This window comes from Herpailurus yagouaroundi, unplaced genomic scaffold (assembly GCF_014898765.1).
Source record: "Herpailurus yagouaroundi ecotype Mexico unplaced genomic scaffold, PumYag 186, whole genome shotgun sequence".
Classification (NCBI taxonomy): domain Eukaryota; kingdom Metazoa; phylum Chordata; class Mammalia; order Carnivora; family Felidae; genus Herpailurus; species Herpailurus yagouaroundi.
In genome coordinates, this window is record NW_024412417.1 from 14654668 (window position 1) to 14678412 (window position 23745).

The window sequence follows — 23745 nt, forward strand, 5'->3', positions numbered from 1 at the left end:
GAGAGAGAGAGAGAGAGAGAGAGAGAGAGAGAGAGAGAGAATATCCCAAGTACGCTTCGAGGCTGACAGCATGGAGCCCAATGCAGAGGTAGACCTGTGAGATCATGACCTGAGCTGAACTCAAGAGTAGGACATTAAACTGACTGAGCCACCTGGCACTATGGTTGAGAGATTTAAAAAAGAACAATGACTTGTCTCTTGAGAATTTTATGTTATTGGGGATATTTTGTCAGTAGCATGAGTGACTTCTCGCAACAATTGTGTTAAAAAAATATTTTTTGAAGTGTTACATCAATTTTTTAAATATTTTGATATAATACTGGGCTTATTTAAAAGTTGCAAAAATGGTATGTGGTAGCCAGCTTCTCTTAATGTTAACATCTTATATAACCATAATGGAATTAGGAAAACCAAGAAATTAATATTGGTACAGTACTATAAACTACAGACTTTATTCCATCACTAGTCATTCCGTTAATATTCTTTGTCCATTCTAGGATCCAGTGCAGGATCCCACACTGCATTTGATTGTCATGTCTCCTTTGCTCAGTTTGTGACTGTTCTCAATCCCCCCAATCTTTTATGACCTTAGTACTTTTGAAAAGGATTTACTTGTCAGTTATCTTGTAGACTGTCCTTAATTTGGGCTTACTGATGTTTTCTCATTATTTAGATTGAGATTTTGCATGTTTTGCAAGAATACCACAAAACTGATGTGTCCTTCTTGGTTCATCACTTTGGGGTACATGATGTCACTCTAATTACCGGTGGTGTTGATCTTGATCACTTAGGGTGGTATCTGCCAAGTTTCTGCATTGTAAAGTTACTATGTTTTTCCTTTTGTAATTCACATTTATCTTTGGGGAGATACTTTGAAATTATGTAGATATCCTGTTTCTCCTCATACTTTTGCTCAGTAATCTTAGCATCTTGAAGTGTTTTGATATTTGGAACTTGACTACAGTAATGCTCTGTTATTATTGTCCGTTGTGCATGTTGGCTCATTTGAAGCATTATTCTTTTAGCTATTGATTAAGGGTATTTAAATCTTGAAAATCATGATTTTTTTTTTTTTTTTAACCAACCGTGCATATAGTTTTCTAATTTTAGTATGCCCTTTGGAAAAGCCATGGTCACTCTTACGTATCACTAATAAAAGTGGAACTTTATTGGAAATGTTTTGTCAACTTAAAAATCTTAAAAGTGCTCTTGCTTTTGGATTTAGTAATTTACTTATAGGAATTTGTCCAGATTTAACTAAGTTTGTTCCACTCAAAGATTGAATTTCAAAAATTCAAATACTGGTATTTCATTGAAATATTATTTAAAATTGAAAGTTGGAAATTTTTTATTAACAAATTATAAGCAAATGTATTTAAATAAATTTTTAAATAATTATATTCTAACTTATTTAAATAATATGTGACCATAAGTGCTTATAATATGCTACATGAAATATGAGACTACAGAGCTTTATACAATATTATCAATTTTGTTAAAAGTATGTGTTTAAATATTAGCATGGTGAAAAGCTTAGATGTAATTACATGGCACTAACTGATATTCTCTGGGCGGTGGAATTAAAGGTAGGTTTTGTACTCTACTTTTTTGAAAGTTTCACATTTTCTACAATGAGATTTATGTTTATGAAGATAAAGGTGTTTAAGTGTAATCTTAAGGAATAAGAAAAACTGATAGTATTTTTCCCAATCCCTTAGCTTCCATGTAAAGAGGCTGTATATTTAGATGTGCGTGATTTGGCTAATGGTCTTAGTTTCATTAGTACCACATATGCTTCTTTATAGACACTTGTATGAAATAATTTAAAAATTCTTTTACAGCTTATATACTTTCGATATGCGTGCACTGGACACTCCTGTAATGGTACATATGGATCATGTATCTGCGGTGCTTGATGTGGATTATTCTCCGACTGGGAAAGAGTTTGTGTCTGCTAGTTTTGATAAATCTATTCGAATCTTTCCTGTGGACAAAAGTAGAAGCAGGTATGTGACTACCAATAAACCATTTGTTTGATTTTTTCTTGTCTTCATCATCAGTCCTTTATCTTTTTTGAAAGGTTATTTGGTTATGTGTATAGGGTAGAATTCAACCCAGGTATTGTGACTTGGGATACCAGCTTGCACTGTGTCATCTATGGGCAAAAAGCCTACTGGGCAATTTCTTTCATGGAATAGAAAACCTAATTTCCTGTGTAAGATAATAGCCTCGTGTATAGTGTGCTGTGGTTTACAAAGCACTTTCATGCATATTCTTGTTCTTTGGTAATGCTTTATATGTGTTGGGGAAGCATATGCAAAGCAAAACCCAATTAAGCTGGAGGAAATTTCCCCATAAAAAATGGTAATTAGGGAGCCTAGTTGGCTCCATGCAACTCATGATCTTAGGGTCATGAGTTTGAGCCTCATGTTGGGCATAGAGATTACTTAAAAATTTTTTTGTTTTAAATGATAATTAAGATGCACCTAGGTAGCTCAGCCAGTGTCCTGCTCTTGATCTTGGCTTAGGTCATGTTCCCATGGTTCATGGGATCGAGTCCCGCATCAGGCTGCACAATGACTGCACGGAGCCTGCTTGGGATTCTATCCACCTCCCTCCTTCCCTCCCTCCCTCCCTCCCTCTGTCTCTCTTTCTCTCTCACCCCCCTCCCCCACTCACACACACATGCATGCTCTCTAAAATAAAGTTGTAAAAAAATGATAAAGTAGTATAGTGGTGTTGCTCACATGTGAAGATATGACTGCATTTTGATACAATAATAATATTGATACTGAGATTTAAAATTAATCCAAGTGAACATTCTCTCTAAAATAGCATATAAATATATATATATATATATACAGCACATGCATACATAGACATCTATACGTATACTTGATTGAGTGTCCTACTCTTGCTTAGTGGAATTCAAGCTCAGTAGGGAGAAGATGGACTTGCTGAAAGATAACAGAGTGATTGGAGGTAGGAAAGGAAAGGAGAGGAGTGATGGAATCTGGGAGAGGAAAGAAGACAGAACGTGTGTAATGAGGGTGGGAGCTGATGATTTGTGCCAGAGGACAGCAACGTGGAGCTGGTAGAGCAGTTTACCCAGCTTCATAAAGATTGATGGTAGCAGAGTTGTTCGGGGATCCTTCCTTCACTTAAAAAAAATCTAGAGATTATTCACTTTGGTGTTGTAATGACACAGTCTGGAGAAGTCTCACCATTTTAGTGCAGTGATGAGAATTTTGATCACTACTTCCGCTGATAACTAGCCTAGCTTCTACAGTGCTGAAGCTTTTGGAGTCTTTTGAAAGAATGACATTCATTTTCAGAGGCATGTTGTGTCCTTCTCCTGATTCACCATTGTTCTGTTCCAGTAGGGTCAGCGCTAGGACGCATCTGAGTGAGGTGCCTCGGTGCAGAATTCAAGGAGGTACTCGTTAGGGGTGTGCAGGTGCCAGCCCTGCATCTGTACTGCAGCTGCTTCACTTTAGTCCCAGCCTTGTTTCAGAAACAAAAGATCTTTCAGATAATGCCTCCTGACAGTCAACTCATCCACACCTTTTTTGGTGATAGCCAGCCTGCTTTGTTTAACTCTTTGGTGTTTTTACTTGCGATAGTTGCATCTTTCTACCCTGTAATTTGTGGGGTCCATACTGATTCCTGACCCTTTTGGTATCGTTGATTACCAGCATATCATTGTCATCATCATTGTGTATCTGATTAAAAAGGTGCTTGGGGATGCCTGGGTGGCTCAGTCGGTTGAGTGTCAGATTCTTGATTTTGGCTTCGGTCATGATCCCCCAGGATCGTGGAGCCCGGCGCCGGGCTCAGTGCTGAGGTGTGGAGCCTGCTTAGGATTCTCTCTCCCCACCTCTGCCCCTCTCCCCTGTTTGCCTGCTCTCTCTCTCTCTCTCTCTCTTTAAAATAAAAAAAAAAATTAAAGATGCCTGAATCAAAAGCATATCGACTAGAGTGTTGTGATGATTTTGATCTTCACTCCATCCTCTCCACTGTAGAACTCCTGGTGTTGGTTTCTGTATGGCTGTTGCCTCGTTTACAACTTGATATTCTGCAGACTGTCATGAATGGTTTGTTGGGATTATTCAGTCAGGCCCAAGGCAGGGCCGATAGTTTCTATTCTTACATCCCTAGAAGATACCAAGAAGCAAGGGAATGTGGCCTTCCATTATTTTCTTTGCATCAGAACCTCCAAAGGTGGTAGGACAATACTTTTCTAACATGATGAATAAACAGGCACAAAGAATGGGAAAAGAACAAACAAGAAAGACAAAGAGCATTGAGGATGTTTAGACACGTATGATCTCAAGGCCCTTGCAGCTGAGTTCAAGCTGAATTATTGCAAAGCCACTGTGGGCAGCCAAATGTAGGTCTATCTGAAAAGCTCAAGTAATTCCAGACTTGTATGGAGTAAGGAATTATGCCCCATTTCCAGGGAATTGTCTGTCTACTGATGTTGTTTGGAGATTTTTGTAATCACAGTGGTAGTATATGCTACTTGTTGGATTTAGATGTAAGTGGTATTTCCTCTGACCTTTGCCTTCATCTGCTTAAAAGCTAGTTTGAGTTAATTCTGCAGTCTGCTCTATCTGGTTCATTACAAACCCTCAAATAACATAGCTAGTGCTTTGAAGAATCTTTATTTTTAAAATGTTTTTCTTTGAAAGACCTTAAAATGGTTAAAGTGTATTTTTAAAGTAAACTTTTAATAGATTATTAAAAGCTACAGGTACGTCAGTATTTGAAATCAGGCTTTTCCCCCCCCAAAGTTTATTTTACTTATTTTGAGAGAGAGAGCAAGTAGGGGAGGGGCAGAGAGAGAGGGAGAGAGAGAATCTAAAACGGGCTCCGTGCCATTGGCACAGAGCCCAACACGGGACTTGGGGCTTGATCTCATGAACTATGAGATCATAACCTGGGCCCAAACCGAGAGTCGGATGCTTAACTGACTGAGCCACCCAGGTGCCCTAAAATTAGGCTTCTGTTGGGATTTCATTCAATATTTACTAAGCAAACAAGTAAATGACTGGCATTCACATGGATTAATTTTTTTTTTAATTTTTTTTTTTTTTTTTTTTTTGAGAGAGAGAGAGGGTGACGCAGAACTTGAAGCAGGCTCCAGGCTCTGCATTTATCAGCGTGCGGTGCTTGAACTCACAAACTGTGAGATCATGACCTGAACTGAAGTTGGATGCTTAACTGACTGAGCCACCCAGGCACCCCTCACATGGCATAATTTGACTGTATACTAAAGAATATAAGTTTTTAAAATGTATTTATCTCCTAACAGTATCACATTTAGTGAGCTTCGTAAACATGCATAAACAAATCTAGAAAAACTCTGCATAGTTTACCATTAAAGAGGATCTATTTTGGTTAAGTAATTAATCACTAGATTTGACTGGTCTAATACATGAAGAGATTATTTTTAATGGTTACTGAAGCCTGATTGAATTTTCTATCGTTTAAATTCATTATATTGCTAATGAAAAAAGGAACCTCTTAAATAGGTGAGATTATGAGAACTGAATCTTATAAAAGCAGAGCATTGGAGGGAGAAGAAAAAGTCTATCTCCTCTAGTTTTCATTTTCATAGGATATTCTTTCTAACTGTCCTTCCCCTTTCAGAAATAGATTTCTTAGGGTTTCTGTATATGTTCACTCAAGTGCTTAAAACATTTCCGTTAGAAACAGTGTAAAAAACTAGTTTTGTGAGTGTATTTCAGATATTTTTTATAAATCTGGATTCTGTTTAGTCTGGTCATCATGTATGAGTATTCTTTTTCTGTGCAGAGTATGCTGAGTTTGTTTCCTTTCTCACTCGTCTGCGTTTTGAATCATCTAAACCAGATGTGGAAAATTCATTTCTCCAAAAGCCTCTATTTTTCCTGACCCTGTCTTTTACTTGTTTTTTAATGCTCTCTCAACACTTCCCAATATAGTGTCTTCTGTGAATTCACTTAGCATGTTTCACAGCCTTTCCAGATAGGTATGATATTTTACATCTCCATTTACTAAATGATTTTTAACTCATCAGACACTTCTGTAACCCTCCCTTTCTGTTCACACATGGAAATCATCCACTCTTACTTCATTTAAGTGAGCTTTTTAAACAGTTTGACCAAAACAGAAATCAGACATTAGGCTCAGCGTATAAGGATGTGCTCTTTGAATGCCATTGCATTTATTTTATTTTCCAGTAAAATGGGGGGAAAAAGTGATTGTTTACCCGCATTGATTTGGAAGGAGGGAGATAATTGATTTCTTATTTAAAAAAAAAAATTTTTTTTTAATGTTTGTTTTTGAGGGGGCGGGGGGAGGGCCAGAGAGAGAGGGAGACACAGAATCTGAAGCAGGCTCCAGGCTCCGAGCTGTCAGCACAGAGCCTGATGCGGGGCTTGAACTCACCAACCGCGAGATCATGACCTGAGGTGAAGTCGGACGCTTAACCACTGAGCCATGCAGGCGCCCCTGATTTCTTATTTTTAAAAAACTGTAGCTTCAACATATTTTACTTGTGTTATCAGTCTTCAGTAATTTTGTGAACTTTTCTGGGCATCTAGTTTTGCTTAGTTAGTTTATATTTATATTTCTTTTTGGATTGTAATTTCTCTGAGGACAAGAATTTTTTTTCTAACTCCTTAGCACTTAGCATAGAACCTTGTTATATTAGTTCAGTAAAGGTACATAAAAATTAATTTGAATTTCCCTTTTATATTCTCTTCAGACTCAGAAATGCTACCCAGATACTTGATGGGCAGTGGTTAAAGAAACTCTGTATCAAAATCCTAATTTTACCTTAATTCCTCTTCTGTAGGGAAGTCTATCACACAAAGAGAATGCAACATGTTATCTGTATAAAATGGACTTCTGACAGCAAATATATTATGTGTGGATCTGATGAAATGAACATTCGTCTGTGGAAAGCTAATGCTTCTGAAAAGTTGGGTGTGGTAAGAGAACCCATTTTCTTTCATTGTCGTAAAGCTAGTTTCTAATTTAGTGGCTATGGTTATATTGTAAGGAGAATTTATTTGAAGTACTTAGATCAAACTGGCGTAGTTGTGATAAAAATGTTAGCAACAAAACAGACAAGGCTGCATTGAGATTTACTTTTTTCATGTTACAGGCATCTCAGAGACCTTTGTTAATTCAAATGTTTGGTAATATTTGAGCCTTCCTGATTCTTTGTTTTTTCCTTGAGATGAGGAGAGAAGGTGTAGAGACTAGAAGGTTAGAACTGAGAATGCCTGTTCTGTTAAAGGAATAGTAATCAGACGCATCAAATGCTTCAAGTCCCTGTTGAGGTCTTTTAATATCAAAGACAGTGAAACGCTAACTTCAAAAAAAAAATACAGAAAGCTTCAGACAATAAAAAAAAAGATTGAAAGAAGCAATAACAAATATTATCATTGGCTAGCTGTCTCTGGGTTATGGGGTTTTGGTTGGCTTTTGTTTTGTTTTTGATGTTTTTCTAAATGTTTCATGTTTAATATTAGAAACATTCAGGGTGTTTATATCAGCAACAAATACTGAGTTTAAAAAGGAAAGGTTAAGCGTGAGCTATTTTCTCCTTAGCTCCAATAGGAAAATCACGATATGATAAACGGCTTTTAAAGACAATTTTATTTTAGGTTTAATGATTGGGAAGTATTATACTATGCCTAGTTTTCAATTCATTGTAAGTTCCTTTAAATCATATCATCCTTAACATTGTTAAATGAAGCCTTATTATTATAGAATTGAATGCTTTTTTTTTCCTGTGTTCAGAAGTTATTTTCACCCCCCCCCCCCCGCAAAATGTTGAGGGATTAACTTAGGAGCTTTTTCTATGTTATTTATGTCTAGAGAAGGTCCAATTCAGTGGTCCACACAGCCCTACTTCCTCAGCACTGATGTTGTCACTTGGTGGCATCTGTCTACATTGTACATACTGCCCAAAAGGAAATTCAGTGTTAGCAGAGATGATATTTCTAACCTGACCTCGTAAAGGGTAGAATTACATTGGCAATTTCGGTTGCATGTCCTAGAAGTTTAATTTTTGTAGGAAAGGGTGCTTCCTAGCTTTGTTATTTGAAGAAAAACAACACGGCGTTCATTGAATTATCAAAATACATTTTTCCAGCTTACATCACGAGAAAAAGCAGCCAAAGATTATAACCAGAAACTGAAAGAGAAATTTCAACATCATCCTCATATAAAACGCATTGCTCGTCACCGACATCTACCAAAATCCATCTACAGTCAGATTCAGGAACAGCGCATCATGAGAGAAGCTCGTCGACGAAAGTATGATTTGGGGCATTGGATTCTATTTCAGTACCCTTTTCTAACTTCCCCCTCTCGTCTCACCAAAAATAAACCAAACCCTGCCTTTCGAGGGAATAGTTGATGTTATGCATTAGAGATGTTTTTGAACACTTCCCTGAGCTTTTATTATTATTATTTTTTTTCCTGGTAGAAGGAAGAAGCAATGATTATCAGAGAATTTTCATTACCTAGTTTTGAAATTATGTGGAAAGGGCAACCAGTAAAACTGAATTCCATCAAAATAAGCATTTCTGCTCATACTAGAGACACTTGTAAATCATGTTTTAAAAAATGATTTCTAATGAAGCTGTAATTAAGAGGTATTATATATTTTCCAAGTTAAAGAATGCAGAGAACTCATAGCACCCATTTCTTAAATAAAAATTTTCTGATATGCTTCATCATAGAATTGTGGATCTAAAGCAGAGCTCCCACCGCCAGTTTCCTCGTAGAATTATATAAAGGACACTGTTATATAATAAGAGAAGCAATTAAATAAGTTAACAGAAGTTGATATCTAGGTACTTTTTGCCCAGTCTGGTTGTGAAAACATTTTTTTTCAACAGGGATTTTTTTAGTGAAAGAAAAGACTGATTTTTCTGAGACAGTTTTTTTTGGTTAAGGTGATTTCTCATAAGCTTGCTTATATATGTATATTTTGTTTATTTCTAGGGAAGTGAATCGTCTCAAACATAGCAAGCCTGGATCTGTATCGATTGTGTCGGAGAAGAAGAAACACATAGTGGCAGTTGTGAAATAACACTTGGTATTCCTACCGATCCTGATACATGATGATTTGTTATACTTTGATTTGCAAATGTAAATAAAAATACTGGCTCTAGAATAATAACGAACAGTTCAGTTACATGTGTAGAGGAAGTAAAAACTGTCCTGAAAGGTGGCCTGGTTGATAAGACTGTCCGACATTTTATTCTTGATCTTCTTTCTTATGTCATTGAAGAATACAGTATTTGCAAACTAACTTAATTCCTTTTACAAAATGCAGATATACTTTCACTTTGACCTATTATTATAGATATACTCTATGTTTGAATTTACATTCAAGACCAGACATCTCTTTGGTTACCTTTAATATTACTTTGGATAATTAGTGCAATGATTCTTCCTATGATTACACATAACATGGGGAAGAATTATGTCAGAACTTTTTTCAGTTCAATTAATTTTCTGTGTTTTATTTGTATTTGGCTTTTTGAGACCTTAAAGATGATCAGCTTGAATTTATATAACTTTTTAAATAATAATTACAGTTTATGGTCAAGATAATAAAACATCCTTTATCTCAGCATTATAACTTTGATCCACTTCTGCTAAATGATTTCTCTTCAATCTTACTAAATCATAAATAGTTCTTTGTGCCATATGTTGTTTTTTTAAAAATTGTAGTTTAATAAACTCTATTATGAATATATATCACCTCAATTTTAGGAAATTTTAAGTAGAGATTTATTTTAAATACACAAAAATAGGGACACTTGGGTGGCTCATTTGGTTGAGTGTCTGGCTCTTGATTTTGGTCCAGGTCATGATCTCACAGTCGTGAGAGCAAGCCCCATGTCTGGCTCCATGCTGAGCATGGAGCCTGCTTGGGATTCTTTCTCTGTCCCTCTGCCTCCCCCTCCTCATGCTCGCTCTTTCTCGCTCTCTAAAATAAGAAAAAAATTTTAAAAATAAAAACACAAAAATATACATTCAGGAATGCATATATATGGGGGGGCCTGGGTGGCTTAGTCGGTTAAGTGTACGACTGTTGGTTTTGGCTCAGGTCCTGATCTCACAGTTGGTGACTTTGAACCCCACATTGGGCTCTGTGCTGACAGCACAGAGCCTGCTGGAGATTCATTCTCTCTCCCTTTCTCTCTGCCCTTCTCTCGCTCCTGCTCTCTCTGCCTCTCAAAATAAACTTAAAAAAAAAAATGCATACATTTGTAGTAAAAATGTAAACGCACGGGGATGATAAAGATCAATATCCGAGCGTGGGAGGAGGACACAGTCAGGGTGAGATACACAGGGGACTTCAGCCCTTTTACTGAGGTCATCTCTTAAGTTGTGTGCTCATTCTATTTTTTATGCTTTCTTGGGTATCTTGAATATTTTACTATATTTTTCTTAAAGCTGAGAAGAGATCAACTATCTACCTTTTAATCCGTATGATCTGTTGTAGGCCTTAATGACTTGATTTTCAGATGAACCAAGTTATCTTGTGCACCTACACTGCTATTAGTTCAGGTGTTAGTTTCAAAGAAATATGCAAATACTGATCCAAAAACACGAGCCGTGGTTAGTTTGAAGTAGTTCAAGAAGCAGATGCCTAAATGGAATGAGATGTGCAAGAGATTTATGGGCAGGGACTGTCTGTAAAGGATAAAAAGGAGGGAGCAGTACACAGGGAGAGCCTTGTGTCTGGACTGTAGGCTTGACGCCTGTGACAGAGGAGGAGGAAGAAAGGAGGCCTGGGTGGGAGGAGCCTCAGGCTGCGGTGTGGTTCTAAGAAAGGTCGCGCCAGGCTGAATGGGTGTCCTGGAACCAAAGTTGCTTGTCAGAGGAGTCCTGTATTCAAGAATGGGCCAGCACTAGTACCCTCACTGTGCTCAGTCAGTGGCAGGGAGCGGCTGTGGGGAAGCATGACCTTAACAGCAAATGCAGTGGTGGCAGCCATACTTCCTGCAGCCGGCTCTTGAAGGAGTTGTGAGCAGAGCATTTCTATTGCTGCACCTCTTGTGCCACACAGACCCAGTTCTTACAGGTTTGGGGAGGAACTCCTCTGTGATTTCCATGCACCTCTTTTAGAAGAAGGAGTCTGGTTGAATGGTGAGTAACCCCTGCCTCTGAAGAGCCATGACTAGTATTCATCTTCTCCGTCTTCTGTCATCCGTTTTAAAATGTCCTCATTCACAGCTATATCACCTTAGCAAGTTTTGGTGGCTAATCTAATAGTGTGACGTAAACCTTTATTCCTGAGGAGCCTGAACCTTTGGTAATCGTATCCTTCTCAGACTGGGGTTGCTGCACATATCCATTAACAGCTGCTGTGAATCAAGGGAATACCAGCAGGCATCAAAGGGGTTGCCCGCGTTCTGCATATATTTCTTCTATCTCCCCCCAGCTGCCTCTGGTCAAAGTCAATTATTTCTTCCAGCAGGCTGACCACTCTTCTAGCCTGCTGGATGGAAGTCCAAAATACTTTGATGATAGTCATAACTTAAGAGTTCAGTGGGAGTTTTGCTGTGTTCCGTAGCAAGAGTGTGTACCCCTTTGATAAGCAGTTCTTCTAACCCTGCAGAGCCAGAGTTTTAGGAATGGTAAGCACTAGGTCACTAGGATTGATGGAGCTGTTCCTTTTCTCCCTTGGTCCTCAGATACATGTAAAGGTTTGTGATTTGATGGGTTTACTGCATTCAGAAGGTGGTACTCCAACTATATTGTGTCTGAGCTGGTGCTTACATTATGTCATTAGTAGGCCATTCCACTGATCTATGAGATTGCATTTAAAAAAATTTTTTTTAATGTTTATTTATTTTTGAGAGAGAGCACGGGACTGGGAGGGTCAGAGAGAGAGGGAGACAGAATCCGAAGCAGGCTCCAGGCTGAGCTGTCAGCACAGAGCCTGATGCGGGGCTTGAACTCACAAACTGAGATCATGACCTTAGCCGAAGTCAGACACTCAACTGACTGAGCCACCCAGGCGCCCCGAGATTGCATATTTCTCTACTGTGTGTGTTACTTGACCAGTGGGTTCCTTTGGTTGGGCCCAGTCTTTTACCTGCTTTGCTTTGAAGTAGATTTCCTGGATGAATACCGTGCAAGTGGGACTCATGCCTGTGAATTAGGCATTCTGTTAATGCTCAGATAGTGGTGCTAACTGACGCTTTATGACTGATATCTGGGGATGCCGGCATTGGTGTCTCTGTGAAGATGACTTGGTGGCCCTTCTAGGATCAAAGGGATCCACTGTAGTCTTGTTGACACCCAATGGTTGTTTGTTATTCTCAAGGAATAAATAGTGCCATATCAGCACAATACTGGTCTCTGGCACAGTTTGGACTGTCGGAGACACAATATAGCTAGATCAGCTTTGGTGAGTGGGAATTCATCTGTTGAGCTCATTCAGAGCCTCTATCTCTGCCACAAGTCATTCCCCTTGTGGGAATGCCCCTTGTGCCTCTTCCAGGCTGGCTAATACCAACAGTTATTTGGTGGTTCAGAGCCTCTTCCACTGTGGATTTTTTTGATGGGCATTAATGGGTTATACAAAATATCTACTCTTGACTCCCTCTTGTTCATCCATATATACCTCTACTCCAGACCTCCTTATCAGATCTCCTGGCCCTCTTCCTTCCACACCCTGACCAGTCATTGACCACTGCCCAGGAATCTCACCTAAGGCCACTTCTGCATAAAATGATAACCAGGTACATTGCTTATAGATCTACCCATTGGGAAGGTCTTCCCACTGTTTTTCAAGGCCATCCCTTCATGTGCCTTTAGCGTAGCCATGGTCCATTTGTGCCTTGTGCCCACATACTGAGCCAAGCCAACCTATCAGTTAACTCGGTCATTATCCACCTCCTTCAGCTGGTTTAACCCCCATGGCTGTTGGTACAAATGGGGGGAATGACCCTGATGCGACTGTGGCGGGTGATGCGGACGGAGGTCTATGTTACCTGCTCACATGGCTTCCTTGTGCCCTGTGGTCCTGCTTGGTCCTCTCAGATGTAGCGTTCTAGTCTTTTGATGGACTGCCTCTGACTTCATATAATTTTATGTTTTGGTGGTTCTGACTAAATTCAGCTCCAAAATGGGCTGTTGTGAACAAATGGTGTATTTGGTGCTCATCGTCAAGCATTCTGTGTCTATCAGAGCTCAGTAAACGTGCCAGGAGCTACTTCCCAAAATGCATAATTTTGCACTGCGGATAGCATGGCCTTGCTCTGGAATCCTAAGGTCTTCTGATTCTCCCACTGGGGCTTACCATAAGCTTCACACTACATCTTTTTACACCAGTGATGCTTCCGATCCTGTACTTCAGGGCTGCCTGTACCATAGCCTAGACCTGTAGCCTTCTGTATTACCCAGCAGATGAGCCAAAGCAGTAAGTATTCCTAGGTGTGAAATGTGTTGCCTGCAGAACTCAGATGTATCTACTAGGCACAGTGCTTCCTTTCAATGCAGCAGTTACCTTTTGGAAGAGAAACTGTGGCACGCCCCTGATCACTGGACCCCTAAAAGGTCACTAACGCGGCAGGTGCTGAACCTTGATAGGATTAATTTCTCGTCCTTCTGACCACATGTATCTTACCAACACTTCTAGCATGTCAGCCATCTCCTGCTTGTCCTGTCCGGTCAGCAGGAAGTCATCAATGCAATGTATAAATGCTCTGTGGGATGTCCAGTCAGCCTCGATCTTGTTGGACCATGAGAGAGCACAGTACAGTTAAAAACCCTAGGACAAAATTAAGTGAATATTGCTCATTCCATGTGAGTGTGAACTTTGATCATTTTTTCTAACTGGAATAGAAAACACATTTGCCAAATCGACAGCTGCATACCGTGTACCTGAGGCCTACCAACAAATCTACTCTAGCCACAGTATTATGACCAGCACAACAACTGGGATCAGCACTACAATTTTTGACTGATTGCAGTGGTGCACATTACAGTGTTCCCCACAACCCATCTGGTTTGTGCAGAGGTCAGACTGGCAAATTAAATGGAGATATGAAGAGACCATACCTGCTCCTTGCCTGTCCACCCACCCCCAGTGTAATAAATACTGCTTTCGATACACTGTCTTGGTTGGGGGGATGAGGTGGCATTTAAGGCTCTTTTTACTTGTTTTTCTTTTCACAGCTCTTATCCTATGGTCAAGGACCCAATAGGGTAGTTATTCCAACTACAGGTATATCATTTTTTTAACGTTTTTTTGAGGTAGGCAGAGATAGTGCAAGTTGGGGAGGGGCAGGAAGAGAAGGAGAGAGAGAATCCCAAGCAGGCTCCATGCTGTCAGTGCAGAGCCGGACACGGCTCAAACTCACGAACTGCAAGACCATGACCTGAGCCAAAGTCAGATACTTAACTGACTGAGCCACACAGTTGCCCCTCCCGCCAACTATATCATTTCTAATTATACACTGGTGAACTGAGGAAATGACAACTGGATAAGTCCATGGACTCAGTAGACCTACTATAAGTTAGACTTTTCCATTTATAAGATTCCCCAGAACTTGTCATTCTAACAGGGTCATGATGACCCTCAGGTCTTTGAGAATAAAATGTTAGACCCTGGGTCCAATAGTCCTTGCAATATCGTGGTATTCCCCTTTCTCCAGTGCACAGTTACAATAAGTAAATGACTGTAGGTCCTTTTGAGAAATCATTATAGCATATACTTGTGGTTTTGCAAGGTCCCTTCCCTTAGGGACCCAGCTACCTCTTCGGATCAGCGGTTCCAGCTTGAGTCTGGTAACTGAGCAAGAGATTGGACTTCTTCTGTGTGATGACACTCAGTCTCCTCCATTCTTGCCTTCTTCTGGCTGTGGATGTCAAAGAGTACCATTAATGAATATCCATCTGTTTGCCTCAAGGACACCATACTTTAATGATTTCCCAACCTCCCTGCAGATTAAGGCTATTTGGCTGCCCCTCTACCCTTGCTGGTCATTACTGCCTCCTAGCTTTTAATGGTTAGGCACCACCACTTGACCTCTCTTACTGGTGTGTTTGGGGGGCAAGGACATGATCGTGATGGATTTTAATGAGCTCACTGCCCTGATGACTCTTCCTACCATCAGCTCTGGGCTGCAGAGGAGAACCAGCACTGAACTATTTGGTGATGTTAGTGTTCCTCTCACCAGCACATTGCTGGGGACTTTGTGTGTCCACATCTGGTGTGTCTTTTAGGCTTTCCCATGAACATAATCCGGTCGTCTCTGGCCTTACATAATATATCCATCCATCATGCCAACTTCCCTCAGCTCTTTATTTCTTCCTCCACAGGCTACCAGGGCAGCACAGTGTTTCCACTTGGCTCAACATTGGCCAGCACTTTCTCCAGGCTTCTAGGAGCCATCCTAACAGTGAGTGTCCCCCTTTCCCTACGGTCCTTGCCAAGGTGCTAAATCCCATGGCAAAAGGAATGATTCATCCTCTTTCAGTATTAAACTCCCGCCCCCTTGAAATTCAATCCCAGCAGTACTCCCTTGGCTCCCGCCAGTAGACGCTAGTTCTTGTGGCTCCTTTGGTGTGTAATCTATTTCTTTTCTTGTCAGGCTCAACATATCCCTAACCAAGAAGTGCTGGAATTTAACTCCAGTTATTGGCCTAGCAGCCCAGAGTGTAGACAGGGAGTGCTCCGTACCGTTGCCTTGCGGGGAAGATGCCTCTGTGGTATCATCCCATACAGGAGAAGTGCTAGCTCTTACAGGGAAGGGCTCGACCACCTCTCCAAGCTCTAGGGGTTCAGGGAGGTTTGCATTGCCCAAATCATCGGAATATCCTTGGAGTTCTCCCACCTCATGTTTCAGTGTTCTGTGTTTTCCCTACCAGAGTCCTTTCTTTAGCAAAACAGACCTGCATTGGCTGAGGATTTAAATGTCTCAGGAGCTCTGCGACTCCCACTGTCAAGTCCTATGTCTGCTCCCCAGCTTTGTCCACACCTTCACTGCAGGAGGTAAGGGCTGCTTTGTAAACTAGCAGAGTCCAGACTCTGGTTCTCACATTTGGCCCTCAGTTTCTCATTATTCTTGGGCCGGGCACCAGTATCACTTTAATAAGTAGCAACTCTGTTGTCCTTGGAGATATTGTGCCCTCGTCACTTGCAAATGCTTGAATTATCGGGGTGCCTGGGTGGCTCAGTCGGTTGAGTGTCCGGCTCTTAATTTTGGCTTAGGTCATGATGTCACGGTTCGAGGGATCGAGCCCCAAGTTGGGCTCTGTTCTGTCAGCTGTCAGCTCAGAGTCTACTTGGGATTCTCTCTCTCTCTGTCTGCCCCTCCCCGGTTCATTCTCTCCCCCCCCCCCCCAAATAAATAAATAAACTTAAACAAAAATGCTGGTATCGTCATACCTGCAAGGGTAGTTCTTCCCATCTGGACATTTTCCTGGGTCTTCACCCTGAAATCTTCAGCAGTTGAGCCACTCAGTTGAGCCATTTTATCAGCCAGGCAGTGAGTGAGCCTGTCTCCAAACTCCATCTTATTTTCTAGCACCCCTCCTACTACCAGGTTCCATTCAGGTTCTCTGACAAACAGATGCCAAGACAGGGTTAGACAAGCCAAAGATTTATTGGAAGGAAGTATCTGTGAAGGTTAGAAGGCAGGAGCAGAAGTACACAGGGAGAAACTTCTGTCTTGGGCTCTACGCTTGACACCTGTGACAGGAGAGCCCCCCGCGGGGGCAGTGCAGTTCTAAGAAAGCTTTAGCGGAGCCACTGGGCAGTCCTTGAGCCAAAGTTGCCTATTGAAGCATTCCTTAATCCCTCGGGAATGGGCCAGGACTAAGACCCGCTACGTGCTCAGTCTTGGCTGGGAACAGCTGAGGAAAACCTAGCCTTGAGGTGGATCTGGGGCTGCAGCTGGCTTCTTGGTCAACCACGTTCCCCACTGCTAGTCCTCTTGAAGGAGACCTGAGTGGCCCAGTTCCGTGGCTGCCCCAGCTACCGGCTCTCATACCCATTGTCATTCTTATTTAGTATCTGTTGATATTTCTGCAGAGGAAGTCTCAGATCATTTAATAAGTACACAGTAATTTTTTACTTACCTTGAACTTAATGTGAGTGAAAGTGCAGTTCGTTGCAAAGTGTTATTTAAATATTGGTCTTAAGTGATATGAACTGTCACGGAATTGGAAGTGACCATGGCAGAGAAAGAAGCCAAGCTCAACATTTAGCACTTGACGCATAGTGGGTGCTCATTAAATGTTTGTTGACATGAAATAAGACCCAGACTTGGGTTCTTGGTAGAATGTTTGCTGATGATTTTAGTTACATATTTTCATGACTTAACACTTTTCTCCTAATTCCTTTGTCCTCCATATGCCTGAGAATGTAGAATGTCTCTATTTACAAGTGCCTCTTTAAAACATATTTTGTCCTGAAATATTAAAAAGTGTATTGTTCATGTGCATGAATAAAAACATGTAACTCAATTTTTGATGGTGTTGACATCAAAAAATTTATTTGATAAAATAAAAAATTGATTAAATTCATGCCATGGAACTTTATGACATAACTGCTTAAGCTCACCTTTATGAAAATATGCAAGCTATTTTTGTCATTCATACCACACCTCAGTTTGAATCAGTTAATTTAAATAATTGATTCAAATCATGAATTTATGTGCATACACAAAAATTTAAAGTTAGGGCAAATAGATAATATAAAATCCCTTTCTGATTTTATTGTTTCATTGAAAAGTAATCAGTATAACCAAGCAGGTCCCAACCATGATTCTTAAGGCATGGGGAAAGGGGACCGTGGGTGGCCCAATCAGTTAAGGGTTCAACTCTTGGTTTCTGCTCAGTTCATGATCTTGCAGTTTGTGAGTTTGAGCCCTGGATCTTGGGATTCTCTCTCTTCCCCTCTCTCTGCCCCTCCCCTGCTCACACTCGCTCACCCCCCCTCTCTCTAAATAAATAAATAAACTAAAAAAAAAAGTTTCAAAAAAAGGAATGGGGATGAGTGCACATATATCAAATCATGCTATTAAGAAACAAAGCCTCAGTTTTTCCTGTTGCTTGATTTCTTTTTAAATGTGATATGTTTCTTCTTCAATTTTATAAAACACAAAAAGAACACAGATTTTCTACTTATTGAAGGGGATAGACAAGAGTTTTCAATGGTGAAAAAGATACCATTTCATGGTTCTGGCCTATCCACAAGCCATCTGACCACTTTTGAAAGTTTAGATATTCAGGGGCTCCTGGGTGGCTCAGTCGGTTAAGCGTCCGACTTCGGCTCAGGTCATGATCTCACGGTCTGTGAGTTCGAGCCCCGTGTCAGGCTCTGTGCTGACAGCTCAGAGCCTGGAGCCCGTTTCGGATTCTGTGTCTCCCTCTCTCTCTGCCCCTCCCCTGTTCACGCTCTGTCTCTCTCTGTCTCAAAAATAAATAAACATTAAAAAAAAAATTTAAAAAAAAAAGAAAGTTTAGATATTCACCTTTATCTTTTTCCATTTTTACTTGGAGGGAATACAGAGGGGAGTGATGGAAGGTGAAAGATCACAGAATTCATTATCACTTATGACCACTGAGTTATCAACTCAGATAAAGATGTTGATGAAATGAATGTATAGGTTAAAACTTTTTTTGACATATAATTGACATGTAACAGTTTCAGATGTACAACATATGGTTCAATATTTGTGTATACTGTGAAATGATCGTCATACATAATTACAGTCTTTTTTCTTGTAATGAGAAGTTTTAAGATCTAGTCTTTTAGCAGCTTTAAAACACACAGCACAGTATTATTAACTATAGTAACCATGTTGTACATTACATCCCCAGGACTTACTACTTTATAAGTGGAAGTTTCTACCTTTTGACCTCCTTCACCCATATCGCTTACCTGCCACTCCCCACAACCCTGCCTCTGGCAACCAACAATCTGTTGTCTGTGTCTATGAGTTTAGTTTTTTGCTTGTTTTTGTTTTATTTTTTTATTATTTTTTTAAATGTTTATTTATTTTTGAGAGAGCGAGAGAGAGAGTGTGAGCAGGGAAGGGGCAGAGACAGAATCCAAAGCAGGCTACAGGCTCCGATCTGTCAGCACAGAGCCCGACATGGGGCTCGAACCCACGAGCTGTGAGATCATGACCCGAACTGAAGTCGGGTGCTTAACCGACTGAGGTACCCAGTCACCCCTGTTTTTGTTTTATTTTAGATTCTACATATAAGTGAAATCATATGATTTTTGTCTTTTTCTGTCTGACTTATTTCACTTAGTATAATTCCCTGTAGTATAAGCCCTGATCTTTGGGTTTTGTTTTTTTAATGTTTATTTATTTATTTTGAGAGAGAGAAAGAGAGCATGCACATGAGTGGAGGAAGAGCAGAGAGAGAGAGAATCCCAAGCAGTCTTCGGGCTGCATAGCCCAATGCTAGGCTGGAGCCCAGGAACCCTGAGATTATGACCTGAGCTGAAGTCAAGAGTCAGATGCTTAACTGACTGAGCCACCCAGGCACCCCAAAGCCCTGACCTTTGGCTTTACTTTTTGTAATGCAAGTGCCAGCTTTGATTGCTGGGGCATCTACTTCAAAGGTGGCTATCTTGAATAAAGCCCTTGCCCACCATAGGACTTGATAAAGAGGCTATAACACCCCTCCCCTATCAGTCGTCTTTATTTTAGAGATCTTGGTTGATTCTGAGAATTGACTACTTGGGCCACTTGTTTTTTTCTCTTTCCACACTTTAAATTTCCTCTCTTCTGCTTTAAATTCACCAATAAAGAGTGAGCCTGAACCCTAGGCCTTCATCCTCGACCCTATTAAAAAGCAGAACCCTAGGCCCATACATGTCTTCTCTCTTTTTCTCTGTAAAATTTCTCTGTGTAGCCACAGATGGTCCTATAAGTAATTAACCTTGTTTCTTTCAAAGTTTCCTTATGGTTATTGCTGAGGGCATCTTGCAATCATAATAAGAACCACACGGGCTGGCTTAGCTACAACATTGGTTATCGATAACCTGAGATTGGCACACATGCCCTCAAAGCGCATCCATTTTGTCACAGATGGCAAGATTTCCTTCATTGTGTGTGTATGTGGGGTTTTTTTTTAATCCTTTTATCTGTTGATAGACAGTAAAGTTGCCTTCATGTCTTGGCTATTGTGAATAATGCTGCAGTGAGCAAGAGAGTGCAGATATCTCTTTGAGATCCTGATTTTAATGCTTTTAAATATATATCCAGAAGTAAGATTGCTGGATCATATGGTAGTTCTATTTTTAATCTTTTAAGGAACCTCCATACAGTTTTGCATAATGGCCTTGCCAATTTAAATACCCACCAAAGGTGTACAAGGGTTCCCTTTACTCCACATCCTTGCCAGCACTTGTTTTCTTTCTGGTTTTGTTGTTGTTGTTGTTGTTGTTGTTTGTTTGTTTGTTTTTCTAAGTAATAGCCTTTCTTGGGGTGCCTTGGTGGCTCAGTTGGTTAAGTGTTCAACTCTTGATTTCGGCTTAGGTCATATCTCATGGTTCTTGAGATTGAGCCTCACGTCAGGCTCTGCACTGACAGTGTAGAGCCTGCTTGGGATTCTATTTCTCCTTCTTTCTGCCCTTCCCCCACTTATACTCTCTGACTTCCTCTCTCAAAATAAATAAATAAACATTAAAAAATAGTAATAATAATAGCCATGCTAAAAGGTGTGTAGTGATATCTCATTGTGTGTTTTTTTTAATTTTTTTTTTTTAACGTTTATTTATTATTGAGAAACAGAGAGAGACAGAGCATGAGCATGGGAGGGACAGAGAGAAGGGGAGACAGAATGTGAAGCAGGCTCCAGGCTCTGAGCCGTCAGCACAGAGCCCGACGTGGAGCCTGAACTCACAAACTGCAAGACCATGACCTGAGCCAAAGTCGGACGCTCAACCAACTGAGCCACCCAGGTGTCCCTCATTGTGGTTTTTATTTGCATTTCTCTAATGATTAGTGATTTGAGTGCCTGTTCACACACCTGTTGGCCATCTTTGTCTTCTTTGGAAAAATGTGTATTCAGATTCTCTGCCCATTTTTTAATTGGAATGTTTGTTTTTTTGCTATTGAGTTGCATGGGTTCTTTATTTTTTTATTTTTTTATTTTTTTCAACATTTATTTATTTTTGGGACAGAGAGAGACAGAGCATGAATGGGGGAGGGGCAGAGAGAGAGGGAGACACAGAATCGGAAACAGGCTCCAGGCTCCGAGCCATCAGCCCAGAGCCTGACGCGGGGCTCGAACTCACGGACCGCGAGATCGTGACCTGGCTGAAGTCGGCCGCTTAACCGACTGCGCCACCCAGGCGCCCCATCATGGGTTCTTTATATATTTTGGATATTAACCCCTTATCAAATATATGATTTGCTAATATTTTCTCCCATTTGGTAGGTTGCTTTTTTGTTTTGTTGATGGTTGCCTTTGCAGTGTAGTCCTTTGGTGTAGTCCCACTTGTTTGTTTTTGCTTTTGGTGTCAGATCCAAAAAGTCATCACCAAGACCAATGTCAATGAGTTTACTGCCTGTTTTTCTTCCAGGAGTTTTATGGTTTCAGGTCTTACATTCAAGTCTTTAACCCATTTTTAGTTAATCATTGGGTATGATTTAAGATAGTGGTTTATTTTCAGTTTTTTGCATGTGTGTGTCCAGTTTTCCCAGCACCATTTGTTGAAGAGACGGTTCTTTCTCTGTTGTATTTTCTGGGTTCTTTTGTCATCACTACTTGACTCCATAAGTGTGGGTTATTTCTGAGTTCTCTCTTCTGTTTCATTCATCTGTGTGTCTGCCTTTATGCCAATGCCACACTGTTTTAATTACTATAGCTCTGTAATATAGTTGAAAATCAGGAAACATGATGCCTCTGGCTTTGTCCTTCTTTCTAAAGATTACTTTGGCTATTTAGAGTTTTTTCTGATTCCATACAAATTTGAGAATTATTCTAGTTTTGTGAAAAATGCCTTTGGAGGTTGATGGAGATTGCAATGAATCTACAGATTGCTCTGAGCAGTATGGACATTTTAACAATATTTGTACTTCCAATCCATGGGCATAGCGTATCTTTCCATTCATTTGTGTCATCTTCAGTTTCTTTCATCAATGTTTTATAGCTTTCAATGTACAGGTCTTTCACCTCCATGGTTAAATTTATTCCTAGGTACTTTATTCTTTTTGATTTAGTTGTAAATGAGATTGTTTTCTTAATTTCTCTTTCTGAAAGTTCATTATTAGTATATGGAAACATAACAGATTTTTTTAATGTTGATTTTGTATCCTGCAGCTTTACTGAATTTATTTTAATAGTTTTTTGGTGGAGTTTCTAGTAATATCATGTCATCTAGGCTTTTTAAAAAAATAGTATTTAAAAAAAAACCCAAACACTTGGCACATATTGCAAATATTCAGGGACGGGAACCACTTCTCAAATGAATCTTAATGCTCTAGAATTGAAGTTTAAGAGTTTAATTAAAAACCTTTTTTTTTTTTTTTTTTTTTTCTTAAAAATGTTTAAGAAGAGTCTGGATTCTGAGCTCCCAGTTACCTCAGAGCAGGGCTTTTTTACTTTTAGCCCTGTGGTCTCAACTGGGGCCAGTTTTGTCCCTTTGGGGGCATTTGACAATGTCTGGAGGCTTTTTTTAAAAATTATTATACCCAGTGGGGAAAAAGTTGTTACTGGCATCTAGTGGGTAGAAGCCAGGGAGGGCTGCTGCTAAACGTCCTACAGTGCAGAGGGCAGCACCCCCACCATGAAGAATGATCTGGTACAAAATGTTAATAGTGCCATTGTTGGGAAATCTGGCTTTGGTCAAATTTAGACAAGCCGATACAGAAATAATAACAGGAATCCTCCTTTTTTTAAAAACAAAATTCAAAACTGTAAATTTTAAGCAGTTTATACTTCATTAAGAAAAGAAAGAAAACAGGTTAGGAAAACTGTTTCATTATCTAGCAACGTCTTACACTTATAGGCAATAAGAACGAGGCTAACAGGAAAGGACATCCGTCCCTTGCAGCCTCCTCTGAGTAATCAGTTCCAGTCACTGAGGCCAGCGTTCCCTGATTTACAAAGTTGCGTAGAATGGAAGTTTACTTCTGTTTTTCTTTCTCTTCCATCATTTGACTGATCTTTCTCTCGCTGTTTTTCCTGCTCATGTTTTGGCTGATCTGAAGTCTGATTTGCCCCTTAGCCCAGGGAACGTCAATGTATATACCATGTAAAAAATGAAACAGCCAGATTATGGTGTTTGCCTGGCATCTTGTCAGGGCATTGGGTACTACTGACTTGAGAGGAAGTAACACCTGCTGAGTCACTGGTACTACTGTGGTTTCCATAGTGATGTCTCAGCGAATTGCAGTCAACAGAACCTGACTGGATAAAGACATGAGCGATTAACTTGTAATTCAAGCTTTTTATTAATCTGGACATGGGAACATGATTTTGATCACTTTGAAATGTAACTTTTTCAGTCAAAATTTTTTCAAATAAAACGCAAAGATATGTTTTAAGAAATGAGGTTGTTAGGGTAAACCCTGAGGAATGAAATATGGATGGAGGTGATGTGAATGAGTTGGTTAAGGAGTTAGAGAAATGCTAGTGAATACAAAAGATTGATAGTAACCTTCAGGAAAGAAAAGTTGCATCAAATGCCTTGTAATTAAGTCTTGCCATTTGGTCACTGCTACAGCCCTTATCTTTGATGGAACC

General features: G+C 40.1%; 1 protein-coding gene across 1 annotated transcript in view; it reads left to right on the top strand.

Annotated features, from left to right (window-relative positions):
- DCAF13 (DDB1 and CUL4 associated factor 13) overlaps positions 1-9766 on the top strand; it is a 27923-nt gene extending 18157 nt beyond the window's left edge. Inside the window, exons 8-11 of the mRNA XM_040494168.1 lie at positions 1842-2006; positions 6842-6977; positions 8150-8313; positions 9007-9766. Of these exons, the coding sequence (XP_040350102.1) occupies positions 1842-2006; positions 6842-6977; positions 8150-8313; positions 9007-9094 (553 nt within the window). The 3' untranslated portion in view covers positions 9095-9766. The remainder of the gene's footprint in view (positions 1-1841; positions 2007-6841; positions 6978-8149; positions 8314-9006) is intronic.
- The last annotated feature ends 13979 nt before the right edge of the window (positions 9767-23745 follow it).